At 36.1% G+C, this 22,543-nt stretch overlaps 1 protein-coding gene across 3 annotated transcripts in view; it reads left to right on the top strand.

Annotated features, from left to right (window-relative positions):
• SEPTIN7 (septin 7) overlaps nucleotides 1-22,543 on the top strand; it is a 103,180-nt gene that overhangs the window by 31,210 nt on the left and 49,427 nt on the right. Inside the window, exons 1-2 of one of the 3 annotated variants that reach the window (XM_082661910.1) lie at nucleotides 5,065-5,083; nucleotides 6,636-6,738. In XM_082661910.1, the coding sequence (XP_082518036.1) occupies nucleotides 6,729-6,738 (10 nt within the window). In that variant the 5' untranslated portion in view covers nucleotides 5,065-5,083; nucleotides 6,636-6,728. Of the gene's footprint in view, nucleotides 1-5,064; nucleotides 5,084-5,753; nucleotides 5,875-6,635; nucleotides 6,739-22,543 lie in introns of those variants that run through there. The other 2 variants (XM_082661909.1, XM_082661911.1) reach the window with 2 other exon arrangements.

The following is a 22,543-nucleotide window of genomic DNA, read 5'->3' as shown; positions in this document are numbered from 1 at the left end:
TCTCTCCTCTTGCTTTTGTACCTTTACAGTTACCAGTTAGCCTGCTCATATTCTCTAGTACCTACCTACATCTCTCATCAGACTAAGGCCTACTAGTCCTTCAGGATCTGAAGGATTTGGCCCCAGGATAGGAGAAAACACCCTTTTTTTCGTTCTCATAGCCATCTTTCTGTGCTTGCCTCCATTATAGTATTTATCACTGTGTTAATATAATTGTCTTCTAACTTACCTGACCTCAGATTCTTAGTTTTATAAGCAGGGACCTTGTTCTTATTAGCTTTTACATCCCTAATTACTAATACACACATTGTAAGGGTCCAGTAACTGTGTTGATTGAATGAGTGTGGCCAGTAATTCTGTGAGTAGAGATTTAAATTCCAAGTTCAGAGCAAAGAAAAAAATGTATTTAAACTTTTAAGTTATCTCATTCTTACATGTGTTCATACAATTAAATATTAAAATCTTTTAAGTAGATTAACCAAGAATCCAGAATAAGATTAAGAAAATAAAAGTTGGTTTCATTTGTACACAATTGTTCATCTCAGTAAAAAGGGTGGAGCTGGGGGCATGCAAACTAAGATATGATCTTTAGAGAAAATTGGGGAGGGAACATCAAAGTTAACATTTAGGACAAGCTTATGTTATCTTGTAACATCTTAGTGTTCTTGTTATATTAAATCTAGAATCTAGGTATTTTTACACCAGTTATATTTAAAATACTTAAGGCATTTAAATAGTGAAGTTCTTTAATTTTCCCCTTGAATTATGTAAGAAATGGGAGGAATTTGACTTAGTGCTAGACAGTTTCATCTATGTGTATGATGTAAGGCTTTTGTTAGTAATAATGAGTAGACAAGTAAATTTATGTATCTTTTTTCTTTTGTAGTGAGTAGTTTTTTGTATTTAGAATTACGTAAACTTTAGGAGAAAAAAATTTAATTGTATTTGTCAGTATGTGAAACAGCATACAGTTTGTGTTTTAAAATCCAAAGTGGTACAGCTTGAACTTGAAATTATTTAGGAAAGATCAAATGTTACCTTTGAAATTTTAAGTTACTGATGTAACCCTTCCTTGGATCTTTGCAGTCTGTTTTTTTGTTTGTTTGTTTGTTTGAATTGTAGTTACTAAGGGGAGAAATAGAATCCTGGTCATATTTATGTAATTTGGGGCTGAATATCTCTTTTTGTAAAGATGGGGAGAGCTGAAGGTTTATAGTAGATCCTACCAAAAATACGTTTTAATTTTCCTCAAATTCCGACTTTTGTCACTTCCAACCTGTCACAACTCAATTTCGTTATTGTTACTGAAAAGCATATTTAGCAGTTTTCAAAACAAGTTGCTACTTTTCTCCTTTGGAAAATATATATTAATTTATAAATATTAATATTTATAGATACTAATATTCAGACCTTTAAAATGACAATGGATTTTCACATGCCAAGATTTTGATAACTTTATTCTTTGAAATAAGAACAAACGGCAAGAGAATATAAACAAATCTCAAGGGTTCCAATAATCTGTCAATTGAAACCTTTTTGAGGCATCTTGTTCTTTGAATATAATTGATTTCTAGAAGAAAGTTTAAATAAGTTAAACACTGAAATTACTGGATATTGTATTTAAGTTGATTTTTCCACAGGTAGTGAAATAGCAAGCAGTGGAATTGTAGCTTGATTTTCTTTTTTTCTTTTTGGCGGTACACGGGCCTCTCACTGTTGTGGCCTCTCCCGTTGCGGAGCACAGGCTCCGGACGCGCAGGCTCAGCGGCTGTGGCTCACAGGCCCAGCCGCTCCGCGGCATGTGGGATCCTCCCGGACCGGGGCATGCACCCGGATCCCCTGCACCGGCAGGCAGACTCTCAACCACTGCGCCACCAGGGAAGACCCTGTAGCTTGATTTTCTTAAATGTGAATTTTGTCATAGAGATTTGGCATATCTTTTAGATAGTAACCAAAAGATTTTGTAAGCACATGCTTTTAGAAAAGATGATTTGATAACTGTTTCTTCTTATGTAACTGATGTTTGAAATCAAGTAATACTCTTAAGACCTCAAGATATTTTGGGTGAATATACTTTTATCTACATTCACATGCTTATAAATGTCACAGTTATATCACTCAGGTCTATAAGTAATATTTCTTTATCCAGAGGTTGTATTTCACACTGGCACTGTGAACATTATATTTGTGCAGAAAAAGAATCAGTTTAGGTCTTCTGAATTATAGACTGTGGTTGATTTTAGAATTTGGGGTAAGGAAAGATTTTTATGATATGTGAAAAGTCTGTGTGTTTTAGTCAACCAGTGTTATATTATTGGTGTATTTCCTAAGTCTGTCTTTTGTGTTGAGACACAGTTTCTTCCTCAGAATAAACTTTCCTGAAAGTATATTTTTGTCCTTTATCTTTTTTAATAACTCCTGTGTATCAGCACTCTGTTAGGAATGTAGAGATGAATATGACATGATTCTCTCCTGGAAATAAGTTGTGTTGGGAAACTGGCAAGTAACATGTTTAATTTTAAAATAATTTAATTTAAAACATGAAATTATTTAAAATGTTATAGTAGTTATGTACAGAGAATTATCTACTCTCAACCTAGTCACTCTTCTTCCTCACTGTTACTGAGACTGCTTTGGTGCAAAACTACCAGTAATCTTATTTCCAAATTTTATGTTCACATCTCTGGTATTTCATTTGACTGTTCAGTAGCATTTAACACAAGTGAGTGACCTTGAGCCAGTCCTAGTTTTCCTTTCTCCTCACTGACTGATCAATCTTTCTCTGCCTAACATCTCAATGTTGGAGTGCTCCAGGACACTGTCTAGACCCCCTTTTATCTATAATCTCTCTTTGGGAATCTGATCCTCTCCCCATACTATCTATATGCTTATGTTTCCTAAATCTATATTTTCAGCACCAACCAACCCTGGAATTTCTGAATTCATATGTTTAACTGCCTACTGGCCATCTCTTCTTGAATATGTAACAGACACCTCCACTTAACATGTTAAAAGCTATTTTTGATTTTGGTGATTTTGGCCCTCACAACCCACTCTTTTCCTCCCCTTTGTATCCTGTTTCCCTGGAGATATCACTAGCCATTGAGTTGTTCAAGCCAAGTACTTAGGAGTTATCTTTTGTCTCTTCATCTTTTGTCTGTTTTTCTTTTGCCAGTCACATCTAACCCACCAGCAATGTCCTGACAATTCTTCTTTCAAAACATATTCTGAATCTTCATCTCTCTTTGCATGCATACCATCTAAATTCAGTATACCCTTTCTTTCTTGGACTATTGCAGTAGGCTCCTTACTAGTTTTCTTATTTCCATTTCTCCTCTTAGCAGTAAGAGCTATCTTTAAAACACAAATCAGGTCAGGTCACTTGCCTGTGTAAAACCCTCCAGTGGCTTCCCATCATGCCTAAAATAACATCCAGATTTCTTACTTTGGCTGGGTACAACATGATCTGGCCCCTGCCTGCCTCCCTGACCTCATTTTTTATCACTTATCCCCTGGTCCACTACTTCACCTCATTGTAGTTCATGTACCTTCTTTTTGTTCCTGAAAGTACCAAGTTCATCCCCACTTTAGGGCCCATTCCTTAGCCCTAGAATGCTTTTCTCCCTTTTCTTAATTCAGTCTCCTAGTTGTGCCTAAGACTATTCTAGGAGTTGAGGATAAAGCAATAAATAAGACACACAGGTAGATGGAGATGTTTTTCTTACACCTTTTTGTATGGTGGGTTCCTTGAATATGTAACCTAAAATATTTTCTCTGAAACTTCTTCAGCTCTCCCAGATGGCTTCCTCTTTTTGATGCCACAACTTATGTAGTTCATTTAATCTGTACCTTGATGGAGTTTACATTTTAGTTGGAGGTAGGGTGGGTGGAGATCACAATAAACAAGATTTGTAAAATGTATGTTAAATGGTGGTAAGTGCTAAAGAGAAAAACATAAAGCAGCAAAGTGCTGAGATGAGTTGTAATTTTAGATAAGGGTGATCAGGGCAGTCCTCTCTTTGAAGGTGACATTTGAATCATCATCTGTTCTAGGTTGTGATATAACTCATAGATTTCTTCAATATAGAATAAAGACATACCCTTTTTAAAGACATTTTGTCCAAGGATAGTCTGTTTTCTTCTCTTTGCTATATTATTTGCCTTTAAGTTATTACAGGTCACATTTACTTCGTCTTTCCATTTGTTACTGCTTGCCATCTTTAGCTTCCTTCCCTTTCCTGTATCTACAAGTTTGCATTTCTTCCAGTTCTTAACTTTAATTACTTGAAATATAGCACTGTATAAAGATTTTTAACTAAAACATTGGCATTTATCTGAAGTGGGCTGTCTTAATCCAGTGACTGACAGAGCAAAACTGTATGAAATTTACATTTTTTTCTTCTTGGGATTTAAATTTGGTCCCTGTATATCTTCTTGAAACATCATACTTTACACTTTTTTTTTTTTTTTTTTTGCGATACGCGGGCCTCTCACCGTTGTGGCCCCTCCCGCCGTGGAGCACGGGCTCCGGACGCGCAGGCCCAGCGGCCATGGCCTACGGGCCCAGCCGCTCCGCGGCACATGGGACCCTCCCGGACCGGGGCACGAACCCGCGCCCCCTGCATCGGCAGGCGGACTCCCAACCACTGCGCCACCAGGGAAGCCCCATACTTTACACTTTTTTCACCATTTCTTGTAAGACTTCAGGTACAGGGCATAGTAATTGTTCTTTATAAAAAGATAGATAGGAGGCCTCTGATTCTGTGTTTGATCAGGAGAGCTGCTGAAATGGATTAAAATTCATTGGGCCTTATATCCGACAAAAAATATTACCTTGACGTGAGTAGAAAAAAGTCTGCCTTCAATTTATTTGTAATTTACCTCTAATTTGTTGAGTTACATGTAAGTAACTTTCATTTTTTTCCCTCTATCTTTTACTATGTTCCAATGGATTTCTCTCTCCTGTTCGACTGAATGTGCCGTGTATGATTCTTGGAATTCCTCGTTTACTGTTCCTCTGTGGATCTGTCTGTTGGAATCTGGAACACTGGAATGATGGAAATGTGTTCTTTACAAAGTAGCTGTGAGTATGCTACATAATTTATAGAGAGGCTTTTTTCTCGTCTAAGTTAAATTTCAGTTATAGTTGGATGAAATATGAACCAAGGAAGCCTTAAATTTAATGCATATTCTTAGCTCTGCATGTAGTAGGCTTTCAAATATTTGACTTTAAAATATTCTGATCAGTATCCTAACTAGTATATTTAAAATTAGTCTTTCAGTTTAATTGGCTTACTTATCTTCTCAATATTTGTCTTAAAAATCAGTTTATATGAATTTTAAAAAAGATAAAAATATTATGGATGGAATATTTAGTTACATATGTGATGCTAGTAAGAAATGCAGATTGCTGTTCTTTGTTAAATCCAAATGTATTGAATTAGTACTTTGATCCCATATGAGTTTTTTCGGATGAGAATTTAAATGTGGCAAAAATCTTTAAGAAAAATGTGTACCTCTTAGGAATATTTTGCCATTTTATATATATGTACATATATATATATATTTTTTTGCCGTACGCGGGCCTCTCACTGTTGTGGCCTCTCCTGTTGCGGAGCACAGGCTCCGGACGCGCAGGCTTAGCGGCCGTGGCTCATGGGCCCAGCCGCTCTGCGGCATGTGGGATCTTCCCGGACCAGGGCACGAATCCGTGTCCCCTGCATCGGCAGGTGGACTCTCAACCACTGCGCCACCAGGGAAGCCCCTTGCCATTATATTTTAATGAATGAATAAGACCTACCCCTAAGTAAATTAATCAGTAAGACTCTACTCACTCAGATGGTCTGAACTGTGGACAGTGTTTCTCACCAATGGGTAAGTTGAAAATCAGACTGATTTACTATGACAATTTAGAAGTAGATTTCTTTGAATTACTCATGAAACTTCCTGAGATCATCAAAGAATCAAAAACCACACAGAAAACTGAATTGAAATTTACTTTAAAACCTGGGTAAATCTGATGTTCCTGATGATAGAGGCAGCAGACTCATGTAAAAATCTTGAAGTGACATAATTGGACCTAGTATAACAGCTTGAAAGATAATGTTACTGACTGACATTGATCATGAGAGCTTTTAAGAGTTCATGAAAAATTTTAAACTCCACGTTTTGATTTTATTTCATGAATAAGAAGATAAATTTCAAGAAACTCCTGCCTCTGGTAATTAGTATGAGCAAAGGGAATGATTAAAAGAGTCCTTAATATAATTTTAAGGGGATTTGAATTTTTTGTGAAAAATCCTTCCGTTTTTTTTAGTTGATTGGTCAGAATCTTATTATTAGTAAGTTACTATAAATTGAAATCTTTGCTCTGAGGCAGGTTTCTTTAATTTTTATTTTATTCCTTTGGGTTTTTGTAATTGTCTATTGTCAGTCAACTTGTGCTCAATTCATTTTGTCCATTTCTGCAATTAACTAATACTTTTATTGGTAACACTGTAAAATCAGTTTGATTCACCATGAATAATATTAGTTTATATAGTTTTCTAAAAATAGGTTAATGAAGGGAATTTGAAATGTGTGACAGAAGTGATTTATTGATATATGAATAACCGGACTGCTTTTGCTTTTCTCAGCAACAGAAGAACCTTGAAGGCTATGTGGGATTTGCAAATCTCCCAAATCAAGTATACAGAAAATCAGTGAAGAGAGGGTTTGAATTCACACTTATGGTTGTGGGTAAGATATGATTTCTCACTAAAATGGAGTTTTGATATGTTTCCAACTATTAATGAACTCTGAATGATTTGAGAAAACAATAGCCCAAATAACTGCAGGGATCATGTGTTATATTTTCTTTTGTTATGCAAATACATTTTAAAATTTAACTTGATGGCGTAATGGGATTTCAGTATTTTCTTGCCTCTTTCTTGTAGATGGCACAGTTTTGGAAACTCAGTAAAAGTTGAGAAGAGGGGTGGGGGGTGTAGTGGTTGAATAGAACGCTGGAGAAGTTCTCTTCAATCGATGATGCTACAAAAGGAAATAGCATCTGGTGGTTACTTATTACTCCAGGATTTTTTTTTTTTTTTTTTTTGACGGTACGCGGGCCTCTCACTGTTGTGGCCTCTCCCGTTGCGGAGCACAGGCTCCGGATGCGCAGGCTCAGCGGCCGTGGCTCATGGGCCTAGCCGCTCCGTGGCATGTGGGATCTTCCCGGACTGGGGCAAGAACCCGTGTCCCCTGCATCGGCAGGCGGACTCCCAACCACTGCGCCACCAGGGAAGCCCCAGGATAATTTTATTCTCTGGCTCATATAGTGTAGTGAAGCCATATCACATGAGTGTTTAACTTAAACATATGTTCTCTGAATTTGAAAAAGAAGGATGGGGTAGAGGATCATAATCATGCAAATGATTACCCTGGGAATTCATTCATTAAGTGTAAGCCCTGGAATTAGTGAAATATGATGACTCTCCTTGTTCTTTAGTTCACTCTCATTTTTCTTATGAGTGTGTTTTGTCCTGTGAGCACCTTTCCCTGCCTGTAGTCCATTTTAAGAGATTGTCAAGGGTTATTTTGACTGTAGGTTGGTAACATAATCATTATATATATAAAAACACTTTACCATGTATAAGATTAGTTATCTTAAATGACAGTCTTAAATGACTATAATATTTTCACCTCATATAGGCTGACTTTATAACCTAGCTCCTCAGTTTGATGCAATTTTGTTGTATTTCTCTATTTGTTTTATGAAAGTAAAAGGCAGAATAGTGGATTGACTATATCCATGACAGAAAAAATTGAGTTGATGCTGGACCTTTATGTACTGTGCATTAAATTTGCTAATTACATTCAACTCCTGGTATTTTTATTTTGGTGTTGAATTAGATTAATTGAATTAGGTATGAAATACCCCTTCATTGAAGGGAAGAATATTTTATCAACTGACCAGAGTATTTTACTTGAGGGTAGGTTTGTGGCTGTTTGGAAATATCTGCATTGTAATAGTTCATAGTTAAAACATGGTGGTACAAAGTCTGCAAACTTGATACTTGGTAGAGTTGGTTAACTTGTCTGTCTCTGGTTGAGTAAGAAGCATAGTATACCTAGCTTGCAAACTGCTGGTGTAGACCAGAGGTGTGGGTCTAAATAGGTGGATAAAATATGCAGGACATACCTTTTCTTCCATAGATTGGTAACATAATCATTGTATGTGAAGAAATACTACATCTTACCTTTACTATGTAATGTTAGTGATCTTAAATGACACACCGTAGACAAATATAAGATCATTTTTTTAATTTGTAGAAAACTTCCTAGGTGCATTAGGAGAACCATAGCAATTTCCAAAAAAATTTTAATATTAAAATTTAAAGAATAACTTCTTGGGGCTTCCCTGGTGGCGCAGTGGTTGAGAGTCCGCCTGCCGATGCAGGGGACACAGGTTCGTGCCCCGGTCCGGGAAGATCCCACATGCCGTGGAGCGGCTGTGCCCGTGAGCCATGGCTGCTGAGCCTGCGCGTCCGGAGCCTGTTGCTCCACAACGAGAGAGGCCACAACAGTGAGAGGCCCGCGTACCGGAAAAAAAAAAAAGAAAAAACAACAACAAAGGAATAACTTCTTGAATATATACTTAGTAGAGTAATATCTGGCGGTCCAGGCCAGATATTTGGTTTGAAATTTCTGTGACATTTGTCCAGATGAAATAGTTAATAACCAGCTGATCTTGATTTTTAGAGTAAATACACAATCTCTGAATATAACTTGTTTTTCCGGTCAGTCCTTTTGTCAACTACAGCTTTTGTTTTTCTCTTCTTTGATAAGACTTCAACTGTGGATAAAGGAGAATGGATGTTAATATTGTTATTGTTATCCCCAATATACCTTGAACATTACTGTTTAATTAGCTATCTTTGTATAGACTTGTTGAGTGCAGGGTCTAAATCTTTTCATCTACATAGTTGCAGTGTATAACACATAAAAGTCACCTTTTGGAACTTCCCTGGTGGTCCAGTGGGTAAGACTCCACGCTCCCAATGCAGGGGGTCCAGGTTCAATCCCTCGTCGGGGAACTAGATCCCCCATGCATGTCGCAACTAAGACTTCGCATGCCGCAACTAAGAAGTCCGCATGCTGCAACTAAAAAGATCCTGCATGCCGCAACTAGGACCCGGCGCAGCCAAAATAAATATAAGTAAATAGATAAATATTCTTTAAAAAGTCATCTTTTAAGTAAATATTTTTAATACATTGTTTTTCACACTTTAGGCCAAATCTAACAATGTTGTTTGTAAATCACAGAAAGCTAAGACTTTCCATACTTTAATATTCTTGACTTAGAGACTGCAAGCTATTCCTTATGAGCTAAGTCCTCATTTTTGAGATTTATGCTCAGAGCAGCTTTGGTTCTTATAACAATTCTTGGTTTGAGACTTATACATTGATACAAACTGAGAATCTGTATTTAACAGTTGATTTTATCTCTTTGTCCTTTGTTGGGAAACCTTTATCCAGTAACCTTGCTCCATAAGCGATATTTACTTGAGTGACTTTTTTGTATAAAAGAGGCATAATTTGTTTTCCCATATTTTCTTCCCTAAAGGAGCTAATAATTTTTATGACAATGTAAAGTATACATAAAAAGATAAGTAACATTTTTAGTAAGTAAATATAAGTTAGTAGAGTCATACAAAAATTAAGAGCCATAGATGTGTAAAGGTATAGGAGAGCTTTTCCCTGGTTCCCTGGTTGGAATTATTATTGCTTTACTTGAGAAGGAGGTATTAGGGCAGATTTTTGAAGAATAGAATTGGGATAGACATTGAGCGGGCAGTCCAGTTGGGAAAACAATAACCAAACCCTGCATAACTTATTATGTGCCAGGGAATATTTCAAGTACATAAAATACTGATACTTTATTATGTAACTCATACAGTCCTTAACAATAACCCTATGATGTAAGTATTATATTATTGTTATCTCCTTTTTAGAGATGAAGAAACTGAAGCATGGAGATGTTAGGTTACTTGCCCATGGTCACACTGCTAGCAGATGCCAGAACCAAACCCGGTCTGTTTCTCAGTCTGGTGTGTTCTTAGGCACTATGCAGAGGCTCATTTGGGAATACTGGATATAGTGCAGAGTTCAGTTGAGTGCGTCCAGTATGCCTTGAACTTGTATGATTCCAACTAGATATTGTTTTCCCTAAAAAAATTAAAAGAGACAGAGAGACAGACAGAGAGAAAGAGGAAATGAATGAGAATTTTAGAGTAAAATAGTGCAAGCAATTTTTTCTGCCATTCTACCGGAATGAGTGCCTGTGCTAGGGTAGGCATGGTGGAAGAGGTGAATTCACTGTTCCCCCAGTCATTTTCAGCTTCCACATACTTTTATAGCATGAGCATCTCACCTTGCTGAGTTAGTCTAGGTGCCTTAATATAAACTAGTTACTTCTTATGTGCTCAAAGAAACAGGTATCTGCTTTAGTGCAGGAAGAAAAACAAGTTGTCAGTTTATATGTAATTGTGCATTATGGATGATATATTTGGGGGCAGTTCAATGTTAATTTGCACTGCATGTTGATTTTAGGATCTGACCCCGAAATGGTAACTTTATAATAGTTGGAAATAAGGCTGGAAGGGTAGGCTAGCCTAAATTTTGAAGACCTTCATTGCCTCCAGGATAAAAAGATTGGAATTCTTGATTTTGACTCTTTATTTGAAAATTTACTTTAAAACCCAGTGTCAGACATATCAAATAATGAAGACAGTTAGGTCTCTAATTCAGCAAGTGTCAAACCTATTTGGGCTTGGAATTTGAAAATCGTTTGTGTGCTTCTTAATTTTTGCTCTGAGAATAAAATGTTAATTCTAAAATCTTGATTTTACTAGAATCTTTCAAAGAGGTAGAACTCAGAAAGATTGTAGATTGCTTTATCTGACCAGAAAATATTTTGAAAATCAAGTGGCATTAAGTCTATTATTTTGGGTTCTTTGAAGATAAAATTCACAGTTCAATCATTTTTATAATATTAAACTTTGCTAAATTTTTGTAGCAGAGGTTTTCTTTATTGTCATAATGTATTCGACATATGTCAAATGTTTTTAGTGGCACTGGCATTTCTGTTTTTTTTAGGTGGAAGGGAGCTTAGAATATGGTGGTTTAGCCATTTTTGGGATTCAAAGTTTATCATAATGTGTTTTTTTTTTTTTTTTTTTACGGTACGCTGGCCTCTCACTCTTGTGGCCTCTCCCATTGCGGAGCACAGGCTCCGGACACGCAGGCTCAGTGGCCATGGCTCATGGGCCCAGCCGCTACGCGGCATGTGGGATCTTCCCAGACCGGGACACGAACCCGTGTCCCCTGCATCGGCAGGCGGACTCTCAACCACTGCGCCACCAGGGAAGCCCTATCATAATGTGTTTTTGTGTATGACTTATTAGTAAAAGTTTAGGCGGTATTTAGTCAGTGATAGGATATACAATGACAGTCATAGATAATTTTCTCCCACCTTTTTGTTGGTGTTTGAAGTGATGTATTGATAATAACATCCAGAGTTAGTTGAAGAAATTGAAAGTAATATTGGCCATTTTGTATCTAAGCTGTTGGGCATTTAATGGAATTATGTTTAAGCTTGCAGTTAAGATATGTTGGATACTTGAAATACTTTGAGTAATATTTTAAAATTTTCTTCCCTGAGCTCTGTATTTTTATTTTACTTTTAGTAATAAAAGTAATTTAACCAGTGATGATTGCACAACATTGTAAATATAGAAAAACCACTGAATTGTACAATTTAAAATGGTGAAATTTATGTTATATGAATTTTATTTCAAAGAAGTAATTTAGCCAAAGCAGAGAGAATTTAGGGGGAAAAAACTTGTTCTTTTCTCATTATAAATAAGGTTTAGCTGGGTAGCTTGCATTCTTGTTAACAAAATTGATTTTTGTACTTGCTATTATGTACATTTCAATAAAGACGTGATGTTTAAGTATTTTGCTGAAGTTATTTATGTGACATCTCTGATTACTATTTTTTTAATTTTTAATTAAAAATTTTTTTTAAATTATTTATTTATTTTTGGCTGTGTTGGTTCTTTCTTGCTGCGCATGGGCTTTCTCTAGTTGTGGCGAGCAGGGGCTACTCTTCGTTGCAGTGTGTGGGCTTCTCATTGCGGGGGCTTCTCTTGTTGTGGAGCACGGGCTCTAGGTGCCCGGGCTTCAGTAGTTGCAGCACGCGGGCTCAGTAGTTGTGGCTTGCAGGCTATAGAGCGCAGGCTCAGTAGTTGTGGCGCCCAGGCTCAGTTGCTCGGCGGCATGTGGGATCTTCCCGGACCAGGGCTCGAACCCATGTCCCCTGCATTGGCAGGCGGATTCCTAACCACTGAGCCACCAGGGAGGCCCTAGTTTCATTTTTCTAAGAGAAGTGAAAAACCTTGATTCCTGTGAAACAGTCTGTGTAGACGCCTTTATTTATTTTAATAGTTTTTTATCCAGTTAAATCTATATTCAGTTACCTATTAGCTCTTACTAGATGCCTTTTACTTCTCTAATACTAATTATTTTATTTCTTCTAAGCTTATTTATCCTTCTGTATTTTCTTTCCTCTTCATTGAAATTCTAAACGAGAGGTTGAAGATTTTATCTTTTTAAAAGAACTGTTCCACATTTTAGCATTACTTAAGTGCTCATTGGTTTGCTTGATTAGTTTCTACGGATGTCTCAGTAAAATGCTGCTTGCTTGCTTGCTCTGTGAAGCCATCCTTGATTTCCTTCAAACTGTACTTAGGTGTTCTTTATGTATTCCTACTGTATTTTTTGTTTAATTGTAACTATAGCTTGTTTCTCAACAAAATTATACCTTTTGATGGCAAAATGTCCCCAGTTCTAGCATTTAGCAGCTGTTCAATAAATAATAAAATGAATTTATGTCTTTGCTTTTTATCAATTGTAATAGTCCATCAGAGGATAGCTGTTGGAATGGAAAAGCTATAGGATGTTGGGATGAGATTATTCATCTGAATTAAACCTTTTTGCTCCTTGGCAGGTTTTTTTTTTCCAAGCTGGATCATTAAATCAACTTGGTGAATCATTTAAAAGAATGAAAAATAGAAATGATTAGAAAATAGACTGCATTTTGCTTAGCAAGACTGTTGTTTCATGAAAGTTGTAAATTTGTACACATACATTTATACAGTACAGATAAGTATACCTATATATTTGTGTATACTGAGTTTTGATGAAAAATGTGTGTTTGGGGTTTTTTTGTTTGTTTGCTTTTAACTGTAAACTGTGGTAAAGTAAGTTGGAAAGCCACTACCCAGTGGGAGAGTCCAGTAGAGAATATCAAGAGAATTCGTTTAGAAGCAGATTTACATGAAGAGCAGAATTGAGGACTAGGAGTTAGAACACTGCTGTTCTGGTATCTCTAAGGACTATTCCAGTTCTAATGTTCTGAAACTCTACATAATTTAGCAGGATGATGTAGAACACATTGTATGTGTTCATTACACAGTTTGTGTAATGAAATGGGTTTTCCCAAGCTGCTAATGATAGAACTGCAGAGGAGCGTCTGTGGTTAAGTGTTTATGTGCAATATACAAAGGAAAAATCCTCAAGATTTAAGCTGCCTATGAATTTTCTACTTAACTAATACAGTAATACAGTATTATTTATATCAGTTGCTATAACTATATATGGTCAAGGAAAAATAATTTACCAAAGAATTATATGGTATAATGTCTCAGTGTGTTTCATGTGTCAGATATTAATAAATATTTCAAGGGGTTGGTGGAAATGATCGAAGGCTGTAGAATTGAGGAGGTGCTGGGTAAAACAAAGATAAGCAAAAAAAAAAAAAGATAAGCAGTTTCTTTAATTGTAGGACTTCTCAGAGCCCTTATAATCCCAAAGACCTAAAGGAACGTGACTTTATTATAAATAGTGATCTAACTTTTTTCAAAACCTTATGAACAAACATTTCATGACTGTTTCATTCTTAGGCTTGAAGTGTAATACTCTTGAATGATGATGGCATGGGTTTCATGGGCTAGACTTCAAAGATAAAGAGGAAATGGGTTATTTTAACCTGCTGATAATGTTAAACTACAGGTATAATATTAGACTCTAGTTAATTACTCTTATTTTATAATTTTCATAAAGTATTTAACATCTTAAATTGTGTTAACAATATTTTGTTTTAATGAGGACAGAAAAAAATTTAATTCCAGTTATTTCCTTTTTAAAGTCTGTAAAATAAGGGAATGATAATGACTTTGTTGCAGAACGTTTATAGTGCATTTCAAAGTAAAATAAATGTGTCATTAATTTGGATCATTTAACAGATCTTAAAATATTATGTTAATTATAAAGAAATAGAAAATGTTACAGATAGGTATTCTGTTTATATTTATTGAATAATTTTGTTTTCTTAAGCTAGGATGTGTGATTCTGAATTTTGTTATTCTTAAATAATAATGATAAATAACTTGATTGAGGTTGTTTCCACAGATTCTTTAAGTAGAGTTGGAGTTGATGGGATTAATTTAACTCTCAGTTATTTTGCATTAGCAACGCTATTGCTTTCCCTTTACTAAAGCCAATGAGCAAGAATCTATTGTAGTTATGTCACCTTGAGAGTATTAGGACAAAGCTACTATATTTTGTATTATGATTATAGGGTGTCTGACATTTTGGTTTGGAAGTAAATATCACTCTACTAAAGATAGGTAGGAATTAATAATTTAATGTCCAAACTCAGGCATAACTTCCCTGCAGTCAACATTTCTTTTTTTTTTAAAATTAATTAATTTATTCATTTATTTTTGGCTGTGCTGGGTCTTCATTTCTGTGTGAGGGCTTTCTCTAGTTGCGGCAAGCGGGGGCCACTCTTCATCACGGTGCACGGGCCTCTCACTATCACGGCCTCTCTTGTTGTGAAGCACAGGCTCCAGATGCGCAGGCTCAGTAGTTGTGGCTCACGGGCCTAGTTGCTCTGTGGTATGTGGGATCTTCCCAGACCAGGGCTCGAACACGTGTCCCCTGCATTGGCAGGCAGATTCTCAACTACTGCGCCACCAGGGAAGCCTCAACATTTCTTTTTATTTATTTTGAGGCTAGTACCTGTTAGAATCATTATGTTGTCAACCTTACCCTTCTGCTCTGTTCTCAAATGTCTCACATGTTTATTCCCCCCCAAAAAGAAAAGTTTATAAATATAAACATTTTTATTTTCTAAAAGATGTAAATTCTAAAGACATTTAGTAAGGTGAAGTCCCTTTTTCTCCCTCCTTCAGTTCCAGTCCCTTCTCTAGTGACAAGCATTATTAAGCTGTTAAAAGTTTTCTGGCATTTTTCTATAATTTTATATACACTAGTCATTCCCATGTAGATTTCTTTTTTATATAAATGGTACTGTGCTGTAAATACTACTCTGTGAATGTTTTTTTCCCTATCATTTAATATATTATACTTTTATTCATGTCTGTACATAAAGTAACTCATTCTTCAGAGTATGGGGTATTCAATACTGTGTGATTATCATGATTTATACAGTCTACTGTTGATGGACAATTAAACAATGCTTAATTTCCTTGAATTTTTAGGCACACGTATAAAAGCTTGTATAATGTACATTTCTAAAAGTAAAATTGCTGGGTCAAAAGGCATGTGCATTTAAGTTGTGATAGACTGCCTAATTGTTCCTCAGAAAAGCGATAGCATAGCACAAAAACAGAAACATAGATCAATAGAACAAGATAGAAACCCCAGAGATAAACCCACGTACCTATGGTCAACTGATCTATGACAGAGGAGGCAAAGATATACAATGGGGCAAAGACAGTCTCTTCAATAAGTGGAGCTGGAAAAACTGGACAGCTACATGTAAAAGAATGAAATTAGAACACTCCCTAACACCATACACAAAAATAAACTCAAAATGGATTCGAGACCTAAATGTAAGACTGGGCACTATAAAACTCTTACAGGAAAACATAGGAAGAACACTCTTTGACATAAATCACAGCAAGATCTTTTTTGATCCACCTCCTAGAGTAATGGAAATAAAAACAAAAATAAATAAATGGGACCTAATGAAACTTCAAAGCTTTTGCACAGCAAAGGAAACCATAAACAAGATGAAAAGACAACCCTCAGAATGGGAGAAAATATTTGCAAACAAATCAACGGACAAAGGATTAATCTCCAAAATATAGAAACAATTCATGCAGCTCAATATTAAAGAAACAACCCAATCCAAAAATGGGCAGAAGACCTAAATAGACATTTCTCCAAAGAAGACATACAGATGGCCAAGAAGCACATGAAAAGCTGCTCAACATCACTAATTATCAGAGAAATGCAAATCAAAACTACAATGAGGTATTACCTCACACCAGTTAGAATGGACATCATCAGAAAATCTACAAACAACAAATGCTGGAGAGGGTGTGGAGAAAAGGGAACCCTCTTGCACTGTTGGTGGGAATGTAAATTGATATAGCCACTATGGACAACAGTATGGAGGTTCCTTAAAAAACTAAAAATAGAATTACTATATGATCCAGCAATCCCACTATTGGGCATATACCCAGAGAAAACCATAATTCAAAAAGACACATGCACCCCAATGTTCATTGCAGCACTGTTTACAATAGCCAGGTCATGGAAGCAACCTAAATGCCCATGGACAAATGAATGGATAAAGAAGATGTGGTACATATATACAATGGAATATTACTCAGCCATAAAAAGCCATAAAAATTGAGTCATTTGTTGAGACGTGGATGGATCTAGAGACTGTCATACAGAGTGAAGTAAGTCAGAAAGAGAAAAACAAATATTGTATATTAACGCATATATGTGGAACCTAGAAAAATGGTACAGATGAATCGGTTTGCAGGGCAGAAACAGAGACACAGATGTAGAGAACAAACGTATGGACACCAAGGGGGGAAAACTGCAGTGGAGTGGGGATAGTGGTGTGCTGAATTGGGCGATTGGGATTGACATGTATACACTGATGTGTATAAAATTGATGACTAATAAGAACCTGCAGTATAGAAAAACAAACAAACAAAAAAACCCACAACTAATTACTAAACTTTTTTTGGGTTATTTGTATGGAAATATGTTAACATAAATGTTTCAGACATTACATGAAATTTCTAAAAATCTTATATGTTCTGGTATAATGTTACAAGTCATAATTCTAGTTATTGCTCTAAAATGTATATCTCAGAAATAACTAAATTTCCTTGTCAATTGCCTTATTATGAACTTCATCAAATCTTTAACCATGGTCATTTTTAAGTCTTCTGTCATTTACAGACTGTTCTGGGTGTACGCTGATGCTTTTGCAAAAATGTTCCTGTAAAAGGGTTTCATCTTCAAGGAATTCATGGAACAGACTCTGACAAGTACATGTTTCTGGTAACTGATTATACTGCTGAACTGAATGAATAAGCATTTTCACAACTCTAATGGAAAAGTGCTAACAAAAGATCAAGATGAAAAAAAATTAATTACATGGGACTGAGTGAACTGATGAGGATGATTATAATTTTTGTGACTTTCTGTTTGAATTAAAAAAAAAAGAAAGAAACAATAGTGCAACGATGGGGCGAGGTCCTGGTGCCTCCTCAAGGAATATACACAGCAATACCTTTGAGTTCTTCTGTGGAACTAAGGCTCCCACCCAGGTGGAAGATGGTAACTTCAGGCTGAGCACAAGATTCCTGGAATGCCACCCTGTTACCTCACCACCAACCAATCAGAAGAAAGTCTGCACACAGTGGAAGATAATAATGACCCTGACCCCCTCCGCTAATGAGTCTCCCTTTAAAAACTTCCATGGTTGAGCAGAATCTTTGGAGTTGGTTTTTGGACACAAGTTGCCAGTCTCTTGCATAAAGCAACCTTTCCATTCCTACCAGCACTTGTCTCTCAAAAGTATTAGCTTTTGAGCAGCGAGCAGCCAAACCTGAGTTCAGTAACATGGGGGCAGGAGTCCACACACCACCAAGCAATTCTCGGACACCATCTGAGTTTCCTACAATCAATTCAATTCTGAAACTATCTACCTGGAGATAGCATCAGATTCTACAAGTTAAAGGCTCAATCCTATAAGACTGCCCCCTTCCCCCAGTTGCCACTTCAGACACCAGTCACAAGTCCAGGTCTTTCTGACCCACCAGCTGTAAAATTGGAGCTTCCAATGACCCTTTCCTTGAGTTTCCATACCAGGGAAGAGCTAAATCGGATTCCTTGTTGGATCTGTTTCTTTGAGTTTAACCTTTGCTTTTTGTTGCTTTTGTTATTATAATCATACATAATGACCTGCCTCGGGACCCTGACCCGCTGTCTGAATGTTAAACCAAAGTGCCTTTGTTCAGGGAAACATCCTGACCCTTCTACCTATGAATTGCTGCAGAAAAGAAGAAATTAACACATCTGCTCCTGGAGGCTGGCCATTCTAGGAGATATATGCAAGGCTTATGGCCTTTTTACTTTACTTCCTCACCTCCTTCCCCTCTCTGTTCTATAAAAGGAGCTGGCATTCAGACCAAACTAATGTGGATTTTTGGGGACCCTTGCCCACCATCTTCTTGGTCTGCCGGCTTTTCGAATAAAGTCATTACTCCTTGCCTCAAAAAAAAAAAAGAAAAGCGATACTGGTTTACAGTTCCAAGAGCCACTCTGAAGGTTGATCTATTTTCTTTAGGCTTAATTAGGCACAGGTTTTTCTCTGAACACCAGTTTAGTCATATATCTTAGATTTTTGTTTATATTACTCATTTTGTTTGTATTTGAGTAGTTTTTCAGATAAGAGTTGAGGGGAGATACTGTTTTATGTCTAAGTGGGCAAATGGGATGTGTTATTTTGTTGTTAATTTATAATTTCACTGCTTGTAGTCAGAGAATATGATCTGTAGATTTCTGTGTTTTTCAGTACTGATTGGTTTTCTTTATAGGCAAAACATGATCTGATTATGTAAGTGCTCCATAGGTATTTGAAAAATATGTTTTTTCTCTGGGTAGGAATTGTATTTTTTTGAAAATCAGCCATATTAATTATTTAGATCATTTCCATTTTTTAATCACTTTATCAGTATCTGAGAGGCCTGTTTGCCTTTCACTGTATATGTTCTCTTAATTCCTCATTGTTTCTAAGTTTTTGTCTTATGGAATTTGTCCTTTTCATTTATGTTATCCAGTTTATTGACATACAGTTATTAATAGTACTCTCATAATTTTTTGTATTTCTGTAAAATTGGGAGTAATATCCACACTTTCTGATTTTAGTAATTTGAATCTTCTCTTTCTTTTATTCTCAATCAGTCTAGCTAAAAGAGTTGTTAATTTTGTTGATCTATTCCAAAAGCTAACTTTTGGTTTGGTTGATTTTTCTCTGTTGTTTTCTGTTTTCCATTTTATTTATCTCCTAACTTTAATATTTCCTTTCTTTTGCTGGTTTTGGGTTTAGTTCTTTATTTTTTAGTTCCTTATGTCGTAAAGTTAGATTGTTGATTTCAGATCCTCATTTTTTTTTTTTTTTTTTTTTGCGGTACGCGGGCCTCTCATTGTCGTGGCCTCTCCCGTTGCGGAGCACAGGCTCCGGACGCGCAGGCTCAGCGGCCGTGGCTCACGGGCCTAGCCGCTCCGCGGCATGTGGGATCCTCCCGGACCGGGGCACGAACCCGTGTCCCCTGCATCGGCAGGCGGACTCCCAACCACTGCGCCACCAGGGAAGCCCTGGATCCTCATTTTTATGTATGTGTTTACAGTTACAAATTTTTCTATTAGAAACGACTTTTCCGTATCTCATAAGCTTTGGTATGTTGTGTTTTCATTTTCTTTTTTTTTCATGGTATTTTCTAATTTACCTTGGAATTTCTTATTTGACCTGTTAGCTGTTTGAGTGTATTGTTTAATTTCCTTATATGTGTTAATTTTTTCATTTTCTTTCTGTTATTGATCTCCAGTCTCATTTCGTTGTGATAGGAAAAGATGATTGAAATCTTTTAAAGTTTATGGGTTTCCCTGGTGGCGCAGTGGTTGAGAGTCCGCCTGCTGATGCAGGGGACACGGGTTCGTGCCCCAGTCCGGGAAGATCCCACATGCTGCAGAGCGGCTAGGCCTGTGAGCCATGGCCGCTGAGCCTGCGCATCCGGAGCCTGTGCTCCGCAACGGGAGAGGCCACAACAGTGAGAGGCCCGCGTACTGCAAAAAAAAAAAAAAAGAAAAAGTTTATCAAGTCGTACTTGGTTTTATGGTCAGTCTTGAAAAATACTCCCTGTGCACATGAGAAAAATGTGTATTTTGGTGTTGTTGAATGGAGTATTTTGTCTATGTTTATTAGGTCCAGTTGGTTTATAGTGTTGTTCAAGTCCTCTGTTTTCTAATTTATCTTCCGTCTGTTTCTTCTATCCATTATTTAAAGTGGAGTATTGAATTCTCCAATTATTATTGTAAAACTGTCTGTTTTCCCCTTCAAAATTTTGTCAGTGTTTCCTTTATATATTTTGGGGCTCTGATGTTTGGTGTATATATGTTTATAATTCTGTAATAATATCCACTTCATGAATTGACCTTTTTTAATAATAAATCCTAATTTGCATCTTGTATCAATTTTTTACTTAAGTCTCTTTTGTCTGATACAAGTATAGCCATCTCACCTCTTCTGATTACTGCTTACATGGAATATCTTTTTTATCCTTTTACTTTCAACTTGTGTGTGTCCTTAGATCTAAAGTCTTTAGATCTTACAGATAGTATACAGTTGGATCGGGGTTTTTTTAGCCATTCTGGCCATCTGTGCCTTTGATTAAGACATTTAATCCATGTACATGTAAAGTAATTACTGGTAACAGAGAACTTAGTTTTGTCATTTTGTTGTTTTCTGTATGTCTTACAGCTTTTGAATATATCATTTTCTCCTTTACTGCCTTCTTTTGTGTTTAGTTGATGTTTTGTAGCATCACGTTTTGATTCCCTTTCTCATTTCCTTATTTGTATATTCTGTAGATGCTTTCTTTGTAGTTATCATAGAGATTATATATAAAATCTTAAATTATAATAACCTAACTTGAATTTATACCAATTTAATTTTAATTATATATACAAACTACTCATATACAGCCCCCACATACTTTTTTTTATTATTGATGTCTCAAATTGTATCTTTGAACATTGTGTACTCAATAACACAGACTTCTAATTATTTCTTATTCATTCGTCTTTCAAGTCTTACAGAAAATGTAAAGTGGAGTTAGAAACCAAAATTACAATAATACCAGTTTTTATATTTGTCCATGTATTTACCTTTACTGGGGATCTTTATGTGGCTTTGAGTTATTGTCCAGGGTTCGTTCATTTCAACTGAAATGTGGAGGATGTGTAGTGATAATGAATTCCCTCAGTTTTTGTTTATCTGGAAATATCTTAATTTCTACCTCTACTTTTCAGCACAATTTTGCCAGATATAGAATTCTCATTTGACAGTTTTATCATCACATTGTCTTCTGGTCTCCAGAGTTGCTGCTGAGAAATCAGCTGCTAATCTTATTGAAGATACCTTCTATGTGATATGTTGCTTCTCTCTTGCCACTTTCAAGTTTCTCTTTTTGTTTTTGTTTTTTATCAGTTTGATCACGATGTGTCTCAGTGCGGGTTCCTGGGTTTATCCTACTAGTTCAGTGAGATTCTTGGATTTGTAGATTCATGTCTGTCATCAAATTGGGGAAAAATTTGGTCATTTTTTTTTCCTTCAAATAATCTATTTGACCCTTTCCCTTTTTCCTTCTAAAGCTCTCATACTGTATATAATAGTTCAATAAATGGTGTCCCACATAGATCCCTTAGGCTGTGTTTTTCTTCATTCTTTTTTCTCCTTAGACTCAATAATTTTAATTGTCCTGTCTTCCAAGTTTGCTGATTCTTTTTTAGACATGCTCAATTGCTTTTGAACCTCTCTAGTGAATTTTTTCAATTGTGTGTTTCAGCTCCAGAATTTTTGTTTTGTTTTGTTTTGGTTTGGTTTTTTTACACAATTTCTATTTCTTTGTTAAATTCTGGTTTTGTTCTTATGTCGTTTTCCTGATTTCCATTAATTGTTCATTGTTTTCTTTAGCTCTTTGGACATATTTAAGACAGCTATTTTGTTTATTATTATTTTTTTTTGCTATTTAAATTTATTTACTTATTTATTTGGCTGCACCAGGTCTTTAGTTGTGGTATGTGGGCTCTTAGTTGCGGCATGCGGGATCTAGTTCCCTGACCAGGGATTGAATCCGGGCCGCCTGCATTGGGAGCGCAGAGTCTTAACCGCTGGACCACCAGGGAAGTCCCTAAATTTATTTATTTTAAAAAATTTTTTATTGGAGTATAGTTAATTTACAATGTTGTGTTAGTTTCAGATGTACAGCAAAGTGAATCAGTTATACATATATCCACTCTTTTTTAGATTCTTTTCCCATATAGGCCATTACAGAGTATTAAGTAAAGTTCCCTGAGCTATATAGTAGGTCCTTATTAGTTA

This window comes from Grampus griseus, assembly GCF_964374135.1.
Source record: "Grampus griseus genome assembly, chromosome: 9".
In the NCBI taxonomy this organism is placed as follows: Eukaryota; Metazoa; Chordata; class Mammalia; order Artiodactyla; family Delphinidae; genus Grampus; species Grampus griseus.
This window is presented reverse-complemented; position numbering and strand designations above follow the sequence as displayed.